The sequence below is a fragment of the Pteropus alecto genome, unplaced genomic scaffold, assembly GCF_000325575.1.
Source record: "Pteropus alecto unplaced genomic scaffold, ASM32557v1 scaffold205, whole genome shotgun sequence".
NCBI classification, from domain to species: domain Eukaryota; kingdom Metazoa; phylum Chordata; class Mammalia; order Chiroptera; family Pteropodidae; genus Pteropus; species Pteropus alecto.
In genome coordinates, this window is record NW_006436672.1 from 805,594 (window position 1) to 817,249 (window position 11,656).

Sequence of the window (11,656 nt, forward strand, 5' to 3'; positions counted from 1 at the left end):
TTTTACCTAATGTTCATAGATGATGCCACGGAGAAGGACTTGTCTGATCTAGTGTCAGAGATGGAGATGATGAAGATGATTGGAAAACACAAAAACATCATAAATCTCCTCGGAGCCTGTACTCAGGACGGTGAGTAGGAGGAAAAATGCTTTCATCCAGATTCTCCGTGGGTCAGCATTAGCGTCATTTGGGAAATGGTCGGAGTTTTGGATTTGCTCCTGAGGCACCTCAAGTGCATGTTTCAGGTTCTCTTTAAAATCCCCTAGGAAGCTGTTGCTGGCCCTGAATACAAAGGGGACTCTGTGGCTGTAGCTGGGGGACCAGGGAAGGGAAGGGTGGGTGCTGGGCGACTTGGGACAGGAGGGCCCAGAGTATCCTCTTGTTTGTGGGATACTTGGTCTGGAGGGTGTTTGGGAAAGGCAGTCTCCTCATGTTTTTGATTTGTGAGTGCTGAGAGAAATTTCTCAAAATAAGGTTCTGTGTTTTGGTTGACAAGTTCTTTTAAAACGGGGTTTGAGGAAGCCAGGTCTTACTCTGGGCAGCAGATGGCTGGGCTTCCACGATGGGCTTAAGAGAGGAGTGAGGTGTGCAGGGACACAGTACCGACCTTTGGAGGAGGAAGACCCTTGCTCCTCTCATCAGAGCCAGCTGGCACTTTGGGAACCAGCTGGACAATAGTAAACTTGAAAGTGCCCGCCTTTGCCTCAGCAAGTTCTCTTGTAGGTCTAGACCAGGAGTCGGAAGACTTTTTCTGTAGAGGGCGATTGCAAATACTTTTAGCTTTGTGGCGACTACTAATTTCTGCTGTCATTGTGCAAATTTCTGCCACAACCAATACAGAAATGAATGGGCCTGGCTGCGTGCCAAAAAAAAAAATTTACTTTACAAAAACAGGCCGTGGGCAAGATTTAGCCCGTGGGCTGTAGTTTGCCAGGCCCTTGTCTGTGGGGTACATGGAGAAATGATTGCACATGCGTATAAGGAACGTACAAGAATGTTCATCGTGCACTGTTTGTGATGGCCAGAATCTGGAAGCATCCTATAGGAATGGATAAACACAGTGGTGCATTTCTGTGGTAGAATATATAGGCTTGCCTTGTAGATACTGTGGATTCGGTTTCAGACCACTGCAATAAAGCAAATCGTACCAATTTTTTGGTTTTCCAGTACATGTAAATGTTACGTTCATACTATACTGTATTCTGTGAAGTGCGTAGTAAAATAGCATTATGTCTTAAAAAATAATGTACATACTTTAACTAAAAAATGTTTTATTGCTAAAAGATGCTGACCATCATCTGAGCCTGCAGCAAGTCGTAATCCTTTTGCTGGTGGAGGGTCTCGCTTTGATGGTGGTGGCTGTTGACCGATCAGGGTGGAGGTGGCTGAAGGTTGGGGCGACTGGCAATTTCTTAAAATAAGGCAACAAGGAAGTTTGCCATTATCAATTGAGTCTTCCTTTCTCTTGAACACTTCTAAACCACTTTAGAGGTATTAGTTGGCTTAATTTCAATATTGTGCTAAGGAATAGAGAGGCCCAAGGAGACAGGAGAGTTGGGGGGGATGGCTGGTCAGACACACGCAACATTTATGGATTACGTTTGCGATCTCATGTGGGTGTGGTTTGTGACACCCCAAAACAATTACATTTGCAGCATCGAAGATTACTGATCACAGATTTCCATAACAAATATAGTAATGAAAAGTTTGAAATGTGAGAATCACCAGAATGGCACAAAGTGAGTGAAAGCTGCGTGGAAAGCTCCACGCAGGGTTGCACAAACCTTTCATTTGTAAAAAAACAAAACAAAAAAAAAACAAAAAACAATACATGTGAAGTGCAGTGAAGTGTAAAGGTCAATAATGAGGTATGCCTGTATGTAGCTGTTGAAAGGAAGCATCTAGATTTTTTATCAGCCTGAGTAGATTTTGCAAGGATATCATATAATGGAAAAATGTTGCAGAGCTGTATATTTTTATTATTCACTTATGTGATTAAGAATAATACACTGTTTATTGATACATATGTGTATGGAAAAGTTGAACTGGAAGAAGCAACTTCGTGATATCCATTGCTTTCCAAGAGGGTACAGGTGAGAGACCCGGAGGGACAGGGGAAGGACACTCATGTGACTCAAAGACTTTTGAGGCTATCTTGACCAAGTGTCAACTGTCATTTTGGAGCGATTAGAAAGCAGGTGTTCTAGTTTCGTGTGTGCTTTTCTGTGTGTTTAAATTAAAACCAACAAGCAGAAGTACTGGGTTGTGATAACTAAATCATAGAACCCAGGGCAGATCCTGGGTTCACTGCCTTAGGGAGCGTGTCTCCTTTACCCACAGGGCCACTCTACGTCATAGTTGAGTACGCCTCGAAAGGCAACCTCCGTGAGTACCTCCGAGCGCGGAGGCCACCCGGGATGGAATACTCCTATGACATAAACCGTGTTCCCGAGGAGCAGATGACCTTCAAGGATTTGGTGTCGTGCACCTACCAGCTGGCCAGAGGCATGGAGTACCTGGCTTCCCAAAAAGTGAGTCCTTCACATTCTCCTCGATTGGGTGGATGCCAGTTAAAAATGTCTTTGAAAAAAACAGGCATTTTGGATGTGTTCATTTGCCAAATCAAGCCCTTGCTTGTCTTGTGCAACCTGGAAAATGTTTATCGCGTTATTCACAGTAAGGTTAAAAGCCAGCTCACCCTCATAAACCTTTGGTGGCACTGCAGAGGTGAGCAGGAAAGACGTCCCTTCTCTGAGACAGGGTTGGGTGTGACCATCCTAGGATGCAGCTGAGTTGAGAAGAGCTGGTTTAGGGCACGCTGCCATCGATTCTGATGATCTGGGGGCTTTATTTATTTGATAATTATTGAGTTTTTGGACATAGACTTTTGGTGTTGTGTTTATAGTTTAGAGTTTGAAATAAGCTAAAAATAAAGGTCAAGGGGAATGGTATTTTGGTAACTGAGTCCTGGATATTATTTGAGTTTATCATGTCTCATTTAGCGGGATGGGCCTCTTCAGTTAGATGTGGGTCAGGTCTCCTGAGGTGAACCCCCTGCATTCCAAGAATGCCACTTGCAGTGGAACTTTAAACATTTGAGTTATTCCAGAGGCAGTCAGATAGGTGCCCAGATGTCATCTGGGGCATTTAGGATGACTCAAGACTCCCACACATGGGTGGTGGTGGTGGGTGGGGTGGGGTTTGCACAGGTACCTTTTTGGGCAGCGGTTGGAGGGATCAGAGCCTACCTGCCCTGGAGTTTGATGCAGCCACAGGAATTCCTTGGGTTCCCAAAGAAGAGATTGCATCTCGCTGCCAGGGACCCACTGTCACCTGGGGGCGGGGCTGGTCACGGCCGTGTCAGTTACATGGGTGAGTGAGGCTTCCCCGGTCAGATCATGCAGCGTGTAGGGCTCAAGGTGGGTGAGGCTGGCCACGTCTTGGCGGCCACCTAGGAGCATGGCCGGAGCTGCCACACCCTCTGCGTTGTGTTGTTTGTTTTGTTTTGTTTCGTTTTCGGGGATGTCCAGAGTTGAAGACTTTTTCAGATTATTTTTCCCCCTGTAAAGTCTCCCACTGTATAGATTTTAGGAAAGCACACTTTTGCGTGTGCACACACAGTGGGGAATCTGCCAGCTGAAAAGGCTTTGGCACGAGGAGACAATTGGATCGAGAATGTGGGGCATTTGACGAGATACCGCTCCAAAGCGTCAGCGTCACGAAAGACAGAAAATGCTGGGGAGACAGTTCCAGGTTAAAGGAGGCCCGAGGGGTGCGACTACTACGTGTACATGGGGGATCCAGACGGGGCCCTGTTTGGGGTGGGATGTGGGCGGGGGACAACTTCGACAAAGGATGTGGATGAACAGTAGAAACTTGAACATGGACTGCATATTAGATAATGTGACTGCCTCAGGGTCAAATCTGGGGCGACGGTGGCCTTCTGAAAAGGTAGGAGTCACATGCTCAGGTATTTAGATGTGAAATGACAGCAAAGTCTGTAACTCACTTTTAAATGGTTCACCATAAAACGTGTGTGTTTGCGCACCTGTGTGTGGGGAGGTTGGGTGTGGAGAGAAAGAGCAAGTAAGCATAGCAAGCGAGTGGCAAGCATGGCTATGCCGTGTTCTCTTTCTTCTTTTCTGTAGCTGTGAAATGTCCCTGAGGAAACCCCGGCGAGGGCAGCCCGCGGCCCGTTCTGACCCTCTGGTCTCGGTTGCCCCGGGCCCTCCCTGTGTGTTGGGACCGTGGAAGCATTTTTTGGACTCAGTGGGGCACTGCTACTAATACAAAATGGGTAGGAAGGCTGGCCTGGTCATTTTACTGATCCCGAATGAATATTTCTGAGCCTTCCTGATTCGGATGTCTTGAGCCCCTTGGTTGGGCTCTCATATGAGGTCACCAGAACGGACATAGTCCTTCACCTCTTGGAGCATGAACTATGCATGGCAGTAGGAGGGATCACCCATAAATGGGAATAAAAATAAGTATGTAAGAAGTTGAAAAATACTGTGGAGGAAGCAAACGACGTGGGGTCAGAACAGTGGGGACTTGGGTGGTTAGGGAGGGAAGGTGGCAGGTGAGCACTCCCGCAGAGGGACACGCTGTCAGAGACTCTAGGGAGGACAGGGCGGGTGAGATGTGGCTGGAGACAGGCCCAGCTCATTCACATCTGCAGACCCAGGCAAGGACTCTGGACCACGCTCTTGGCGCCATGGGAAGCCACCGGGGGTGGGGGAGAGGGGCCTCATGTGATCAGGTTTGTGCTGTAAAGCTCCTCCTTGGGTTGTGTGCACAGCAGATTGGAAGCTCTGAGTCCTGTGAAGGTGATGGTGGTTTGGATGAAAGTTATTAGCTCCAAAGACAGTAGAGAAGTAGATTGATTTAGGATTTTTTTTTTTCTCTCGGGATAGTGAATGGATTGATTAGATACAGGAAGGAGAGAATGAAGGGTCAAGGACCACGCATGGGTTTCTATCTTGAGAAGCTGCGTGGTGGTGCAGCGTGCCAGGATGAGGATGAATGGGCGGTGATCGGGGGAAGATGGCAGGCATAGATGTTATTGGAAATTTCAACGCGTATTTAGAACAGGTCTTGAGAATCACGAGGGCAGATGTTGACCAGAAAGCTACAGGCTGAATGCTTGGCTCTGAGTGTTGGGTTGTACATTTGGAGCCAGAAAAAGAAGGTATAGTTTCCAGGCGGAAATGAATGAGGTCATTTGCTGGGGATGGGGGTTAGGGGTGCACGTGAGGCTGAGAGGAGGGGGACTAGAAGGGTGGAGTCAAACTCCCCAAAAGCTCAAATCTCGAGATTGTCTAAAAGTGCAGGATATGGCAGTGGAGGCTGAGGAGACTCAGAAGCAGGAAGGAGCCCAGGATGGGGTTCACAGAGGCCATGGGAGAGTTTCGGGAAGGTGAGTGGTCAGCTGTGGGTCCTTCTGCTCAGAATGAGAGAAGAATGTGCATTGATCTGGCTGATGGAGCCAGTGGCGGTCCCCCCATTGCATCCCAGCCCTGAGGACTCTGAGATCCCTCCTGTGTTAGAGCTGCTTGTCGAGGTGGAGAGAACTAAGAGTCAGATGAACTTTGCAAAACAGCAAATAAATTACATTCTAGAATGACAGACTGAAAGTACCCTGTTACTAGTGGTATGATAATAGTAATTGCCATTATTACTAATCACTACCACTTTTTGAGACCTTCACATCTGCCAGCAGCAGGGCAAGCATTTTACATATGTACGACATCGTCCATGACCTCGGAACAACTCTGAAATAGGTATGATTAAATCTCCATTTTGTGGATAAGGATGCTGAGGACTGCCAGGAAACACCAGGAAATCTTTGAGCCAGGTGTGTGTGAGTCACTGCCCTCATTTCCGAGCTGGAGACTTGTAGGTCTACAGAGTAAAGTGGCTGGTCCAGACCTGACCCTTTGGTCCTCCACCCACCCATTTATCCCCTGCTATCAGGTAATGCCTGCCTCTCTCCGAACTGAGGGGAGGACCGGTGGGACGGCCTGTGTCAGGGCTTTGTTCACTAACGTGTGTGTGGGGGGAGGCAGGGTGTAGACGGGACAGAGTCACGTTTCCTTGGGGCTTTGCAGAGTTCCAAAACGCCTTGCTGATGGTACCTGCAATTAAGGATTTAGAGCAGGTTTGAAGTAGTAGATGAAGATCTTAAGAGTGGCCCCCTTGGTGGAGCCCACTTCCAGGGCTGGAGGGCTCATCCGTGAAGAAGCCGGAAGGAGTCAGGGCCTGGCCTCCGCACGCCCTTGCCCTCACAGTGGGTAGCCATGAGCTCGTGAGGGACCTGGGTCTGGAGGAAAGGGCGAAAAAATAAACCCCCCAAACTCTTGATGAGTGAGACCTCTGGCTCGTTGCTGAGGGAGTATAATTATGAATTCAGTTCAGCGAACATTTTCTGGGACAGGCTCTGGGCTCAGTGCTGGGAATTCAGAGGTGAGCGTTCGGTGCCCATCCTCGCGCAGCTTGGTGGTGTGTGGGAGGCACTGCGGGTGGACAAGTAAACGCCACGCTGTGTACAGTAATAGTTAGGTAATGGGGTATTTGAGCCTTATACAAATTATGAAAGCTTTGCTATTTTTAGTTTAAAATACACTAATTTTTCTTTTTTTGCCAAATTCCCAAAGCAGTTAAACCTCCAAGGTGCTACACCTGAGCGGATTTTTTTAAAGCAGGCCCCAGCTTTTCCATCTCATAGCTCGTGATTGAATGCGGTCAGGCGTGCAGAGGCACCCAGCACACTGTCTGGGTCACAGGGGTGTTAGTCTTCCTTCCCTTAGTGACTCATTGACCCTCACTTATTAAGGAAATGGAGGACCATTCAGAGGGCCCTCGTTCTGCAGAGTGGTCAGGTCTCTGCGCTGGAGAACAACTCGGATTTCTGCACGTGATGGGAATTTGGCTTGACTTAATTTTCTTTTACTTGGCTTTGGTTCCAAGTCTCTTCTTGCTCAGTCCAGAGGGTGGGCTTTGGCGTTCCCTAGCACCCTGGGAGGCAGGAGGTGGGTGCCGGATCCGGCTCTTACAGAGAAGATGGGAGAGGTCGCCATCGTGGTGTCTCTGAGTCGAGCCCCGTGTGGATGGAGCCCAGTGCATGGGAAGCCAGGTTCTACTGACCACACACTTGCCAGACGCACAGAGCTGGTGTCGGCGGGGAGCATGCTGCCGGAGGAGTCTGGCCCAGGGTTTGCAAGTTCAGTTTGAAGAGGCCTCCAGAACCAGGAGCACAGCTCCCACCCCAGCCGGCTCCCCAGGCGGCTGCTGGGAGCTCTCACGTTTCCTGCTTCCGTCCTGGCCAGGCACAGGCACCGTCGTGGAGTTTTCCTGCTTTCTCTTTTCTGATCTCAGCCCATCCAGGGGGCCACAGAAGTGCATGAGAACAAGGAACGGGAGGGGGTGCAGGCAGAAGAATTCCCAATTCATTCTTCAGAGTGTTTGGCTCGCTCCTTTTCCAGTTCGTTTTGCAGAGCGCCTGTGTGGAATCGGCCCCGCTTCCCCGTCGTCAGATGGATTGATAAGACTCCATACGATTGTTAACCTTCGCCGGGCGCCTGCGTAAAAGCATTTCACAGGGATATTTGTTGGCTTCTGTATACCTTTTCCAAAAATAGGGGGTGAGGATTTGGGGTCCTAATTACCATGAATCATGATGGAATCTTGGTATACTAACTAAAGTGCAACTAAAACAGCAGTTTACAAAGCATATTATTTGTAGAAAGGAAAAATAGAACTTATAATCACTAGACCTATCTGAGACCGAAGAGTTAGCATTAGGACTGCAAATCAGCTGCCCTGTGGCGAGCATTTCAGCATTTTTGTGTGGCAGACATAGGTTTGGCCCTTTGTGCTAGGTCTGGATTGAGAATATGGATAGACAGTTATCGGCCATGATACAAGGCAAGAAAGGACACGATCAGTTCTTTCAGAAACACCATTTGCAGGAAGCACGGATGGTACAAATAGGGCTGAGTTTGGGAGCGTGGGGACCTGTCAGGTAGGCAGTGTGGCTGTGTGTGGGTTTGGGGCAGTGGACAGTGATGACGGCCTGGCATAAGCAGTTAACAGTGGGAATGGAGTGGGTGGACAAATTAGATAGACGTTTGAAGCTTGAAATCAGCAGAACTTGAGAGGAGCATGTGAAGAATTCTGGTGTATACCTCTCTGACCAAGAGAGACCAAGAGGATAAGAATTAAGGGAGTAGGGACCTTGAATTTGAGGTGCCAAAGGGCCATCGAAGTGGAAATGTCCCACAACCCGTTGCAAATGAGAAAATGGGTCCCCGGAGATAAGTCAGGATGGAGAGAAGAATTAGCTCATTTCTTGTATGTTTCTAAGAATCGAAGCCATCAGGCTACATGGAAATATACACAATTGATGGGACGATTCTTGGAGGACAGAGGAAGAGAGGGGGTGGCCAAAGAATCCAAGAGGGTGGGGAGAGAGGAATTGTGTGAGCCAAGAGAAGGCATGCGAGGGAACCCAGTGGGTAGACTGTTTTCAGAAACGAGCAAGAAATCAACAGTGTCGGGAACTGCAGAGAGGGGAACATTGGGGTGGAAGAAGAGGACATTTGGGTCTGACAAGAAGTTCTTCGCAGTCTTTAGGAGGGACGAGATGGGAACAGGTTGGAATGTCTAAGGAGTGACCAGGAGGTGAAGACCGTGTGATGTTGGAGTTCATCCAGCTCTTGTGAAAGTTTGGCTATAAAGGACAGAAGATCAGGTGTTGAGATAAAAGATTTTAGGATAAAATCTACTACAGATCTTGTAGGAGGGAGGCCATTGGTGTCAGTCAGCTGCAGATAAAGGAGGACGTGGTGACTTAGCTTGTGCTCTTTGAAAATATTGGGGCCTTGGTTTTTCATTTTTAACTAGAAAAGAGATACCAGCTTTCAACTTAAGATGTGTTATGAGACATGAGTGTATTTCTTCTTTATTCTCGAAGCATTTTAAAACGAGTTTTTTCTCGATTTCAGTGTATTCATCGAGATTTAGCAGCCAGAAATGTTTTGGTAACAGAAAACAACGTTATGAAAATAGCAGACTTTGGACTGGCCAGAGATATCAACAATATAGACTATTACAAAAAGACCACAAATGTAAGTCTGTGGCGGTGATACGGCAGAAAGGGGGAAGGGTGGTGCAGAATGTTCCAGAAGAAGGGTGATGGATGTTCGGAGCTGGAAGCACTGATGAAGGCTCGTTTATCTGCCCTCCACTTCTGCTCTTTCGCCTTAACTCTTCACAGACTACTCAGTGAGCAGATTTGGGCCATCTTTAAGAAACCTTTAATATATATGAAACACGCATATACAGAATAATCTGCAGCCTCTAGGATCTTCATGAGGCTTTTTGTCAAGAACTTTCTTTGCAAAAAGATTAGGGTTTGGGAATGTCTGGGTCAGTTTTGCCTAGATGTTGGTCAGAAGGCTTTTTGTCAAGAACTTTCTTAGCAAAAAGATTAGAGTTTGGGAATGTCTGGGTCAATTTTGCCTAGATGTTGGTCAGAGTGTATCTGTGTGCTAGGGAGATTGATGATAACGAGAATCCAAGGAAACACACCTCCCTTTTTAATGTGCCCAAATCTATGCGTCTCACACATTATGTGTAGTCTCAGTTGGAGCTTATTTCTGCTGTGACTGACCAGTGAAAATCATTAGGGCATCAGCTCTTAAAATAGGGCAGAGCCTGGGTGAGCCTGTAAACTGGTTTCAATATATTTTTTCATTTCTCCCACACTCGCAGGGGCGACTTCCGGTCAAGTGGATGGCTCCAGAAGCCCTTTTTGACAGAGTGTACACCCATCAGAGCGATGTGTAAGTAACGCCCTTTTCTCTGGCTTCTGCACTGGATCGAATTGCCAAAATAGCGCACGTTCTTCGCCCTTCTTCATCCGTTGGCGCCTGCTGCGTCTCACACATGCATAGAGGGCGCAGGAGCTGGCCTTAGAAAGGACGGATTTTATGGTAGGCTGGTAACCAATGCTCTGTTACTAATCTGCCTGGCTTCAAAGTCACAGGACACGGGACCGCTCAGCTCTTCTTGTCAGAGCGGAAGCCCCATCCCCTCCCCAAGCAGAGCCGCTTTCTAATTTGCCAGGCCGTTGGCATGTTCTTCACTGTCTTGATGAAGGAGCCCTGACACTTTCCTCCTGGTCATCTCAGGTTTGTCCTTAGCGGGAGAGGCTGAGTGGGATACAGTCCTGCTCAGGTCATCTCTGCAGGGCCCGCTTACTTTGTTTATCCTTTGAAAAAATTCTGATCTTGTCTTGGCACCCTTGATTATAGAAATATGGTGAAAACTGTATACTATTTCTGTCTGTTATGAAACACTTAAAAATACACTCAGAGTCAGGCTCCAACTGGTATTTTAGAATTGGAGATTTGGTTGAAAGAATTTACACCATTGTAAGAAGCTGGGTAAAAAGTACAGAGGATCTCTCTACTGTTTTTCCAGGTTTCCATGAGTCTCTTAATTATTCCAAAATAAAAAGTAAAAAAAGAAACAACAAACCCCTCCCCCCAAAAAACCCTGTAGAGCTGTGTTTTGTGCGAGCGGGAGGATTTGTGGCGTGGGCGCTGATGCCATGCTGTCACCGTGGGGCCTCCTCAGGCCTGGCGGGAGGGCGTTACGGTTCCCATGTTGCAGCGTCACCTGTGTCATGCTCCTGCTCTGGCCCTGCACAGATGGCACGGCGTCGTTTCCGAAACACCCTGATAGAGTCAGGAAGGCTGTCGCCAGCGCCACAGCAGCGTAGGTAGAGGCAGGAGTCTCAGCGCGGATTGAGCCTCTGAATGAGACTCAGAACGTCCCACCATAGGTCTCTGCCAGGTCACGTACAAATTGTGCCCCGAGGGACGTTTTCAGTTTCTATTGTATGAAACTCGCCTGGGGCACAGGGTTCGTCCATCCTAGCTAATGCCAGCCTGGTGCCAGCGTCCTTCACGACGTTAGCAAGTCATGAACTTCTGTGCCCTCAGATTCACTGGCCACCAAGGCAGCTGTAACTTGCCGGCCTGATTCTGTCAGCTGCCCATCCTGGTAGGTCACAGCCCTGGGGCTAGGCACATAGGCCGATGGAAGCGGTGGACAGGGGCACGAAGAGCCGTGCAGCTTAGGTGTCAAGATCTGCACATTGTCTACACCGCATTTAAGACGAATAATTTTAGAGCGATGGGAGGAAAAAACCCCAACAATCCTAAGTCTCTACCAAAAAAAAAAAAAGGAGTGATAGTTTACCATCACTCGTCTGTTGATGGAAAATTTCATTGGGACACCCCAGGTTGTCCTCATCTGGAGATCCACCTTGGGGGCAGGAAGGGGCATGTAGGATGAACGGCAGGAGGGCGCAGGTCCTTTGTCTTTGAACATAAGATGTGAGTGGGCAGTTACTGTCTTAAGTGGGCAGGCCTGGCTTTCTGCGGTTAGTAACACTGTTTTACCCCTTCTTTGCAGCTGGTCCTTCGGGGTGTTGATGTGGGAGATCTTCACTCTCGGGGGCTCGCCCTACCCAGGGATTCCCGTGGAGGAACTTTTTAAGCTGCTTAAGGAAGGACACAGGATGGATAAGCCAGCCAACTGCACCAACGAACTGTAAGGGCCACTGTCTCTCCCGAACCGCGGTCGCGC

The 11,656-nt window shown here is 48.2% G+C and overlaps 1 protein-coding gene across 16 annotated transcripts in view; it reads left to right on the plus strand.

The window, feature by feature from the left end:
* Positions 1-11,656, plus strand: part of FGFR2 (fibroblast growth factor receptor 2) — a 100,600-nt gene that overhangs the window by 81,821 nt on the left and 7,123 nt on the right. For 14 of the 16 annotated variants that reach the window (XM_015590635.2, XM_015590637.2, XM_025047965.1 and 11 more), the window contains 5 exons: positions 20-130; positions 2,342-2,532; positions 9,004-9,126; positions 9,773-9,843; positions 11,483-11,620. In XM_015590635.2, coding sequence (XP_015446121.1) covers positions 20-130; positions 2,342-2,532; positions 9,004-9,126; positions 9,773-9,843; positions 11,483-11,620 — 634 coding nt within the window. The remainder of the gene's footprint in view (positions 1-19; positions 131-2,341; positions 2,533-9,003; positions 9,127-9,772; positions 9,844-11,482; positions 11,621-11,656) is intronic. The other 2 variants (XM_025047964.1, XM_025047968.1) reach the window with 1 other exon arrangement.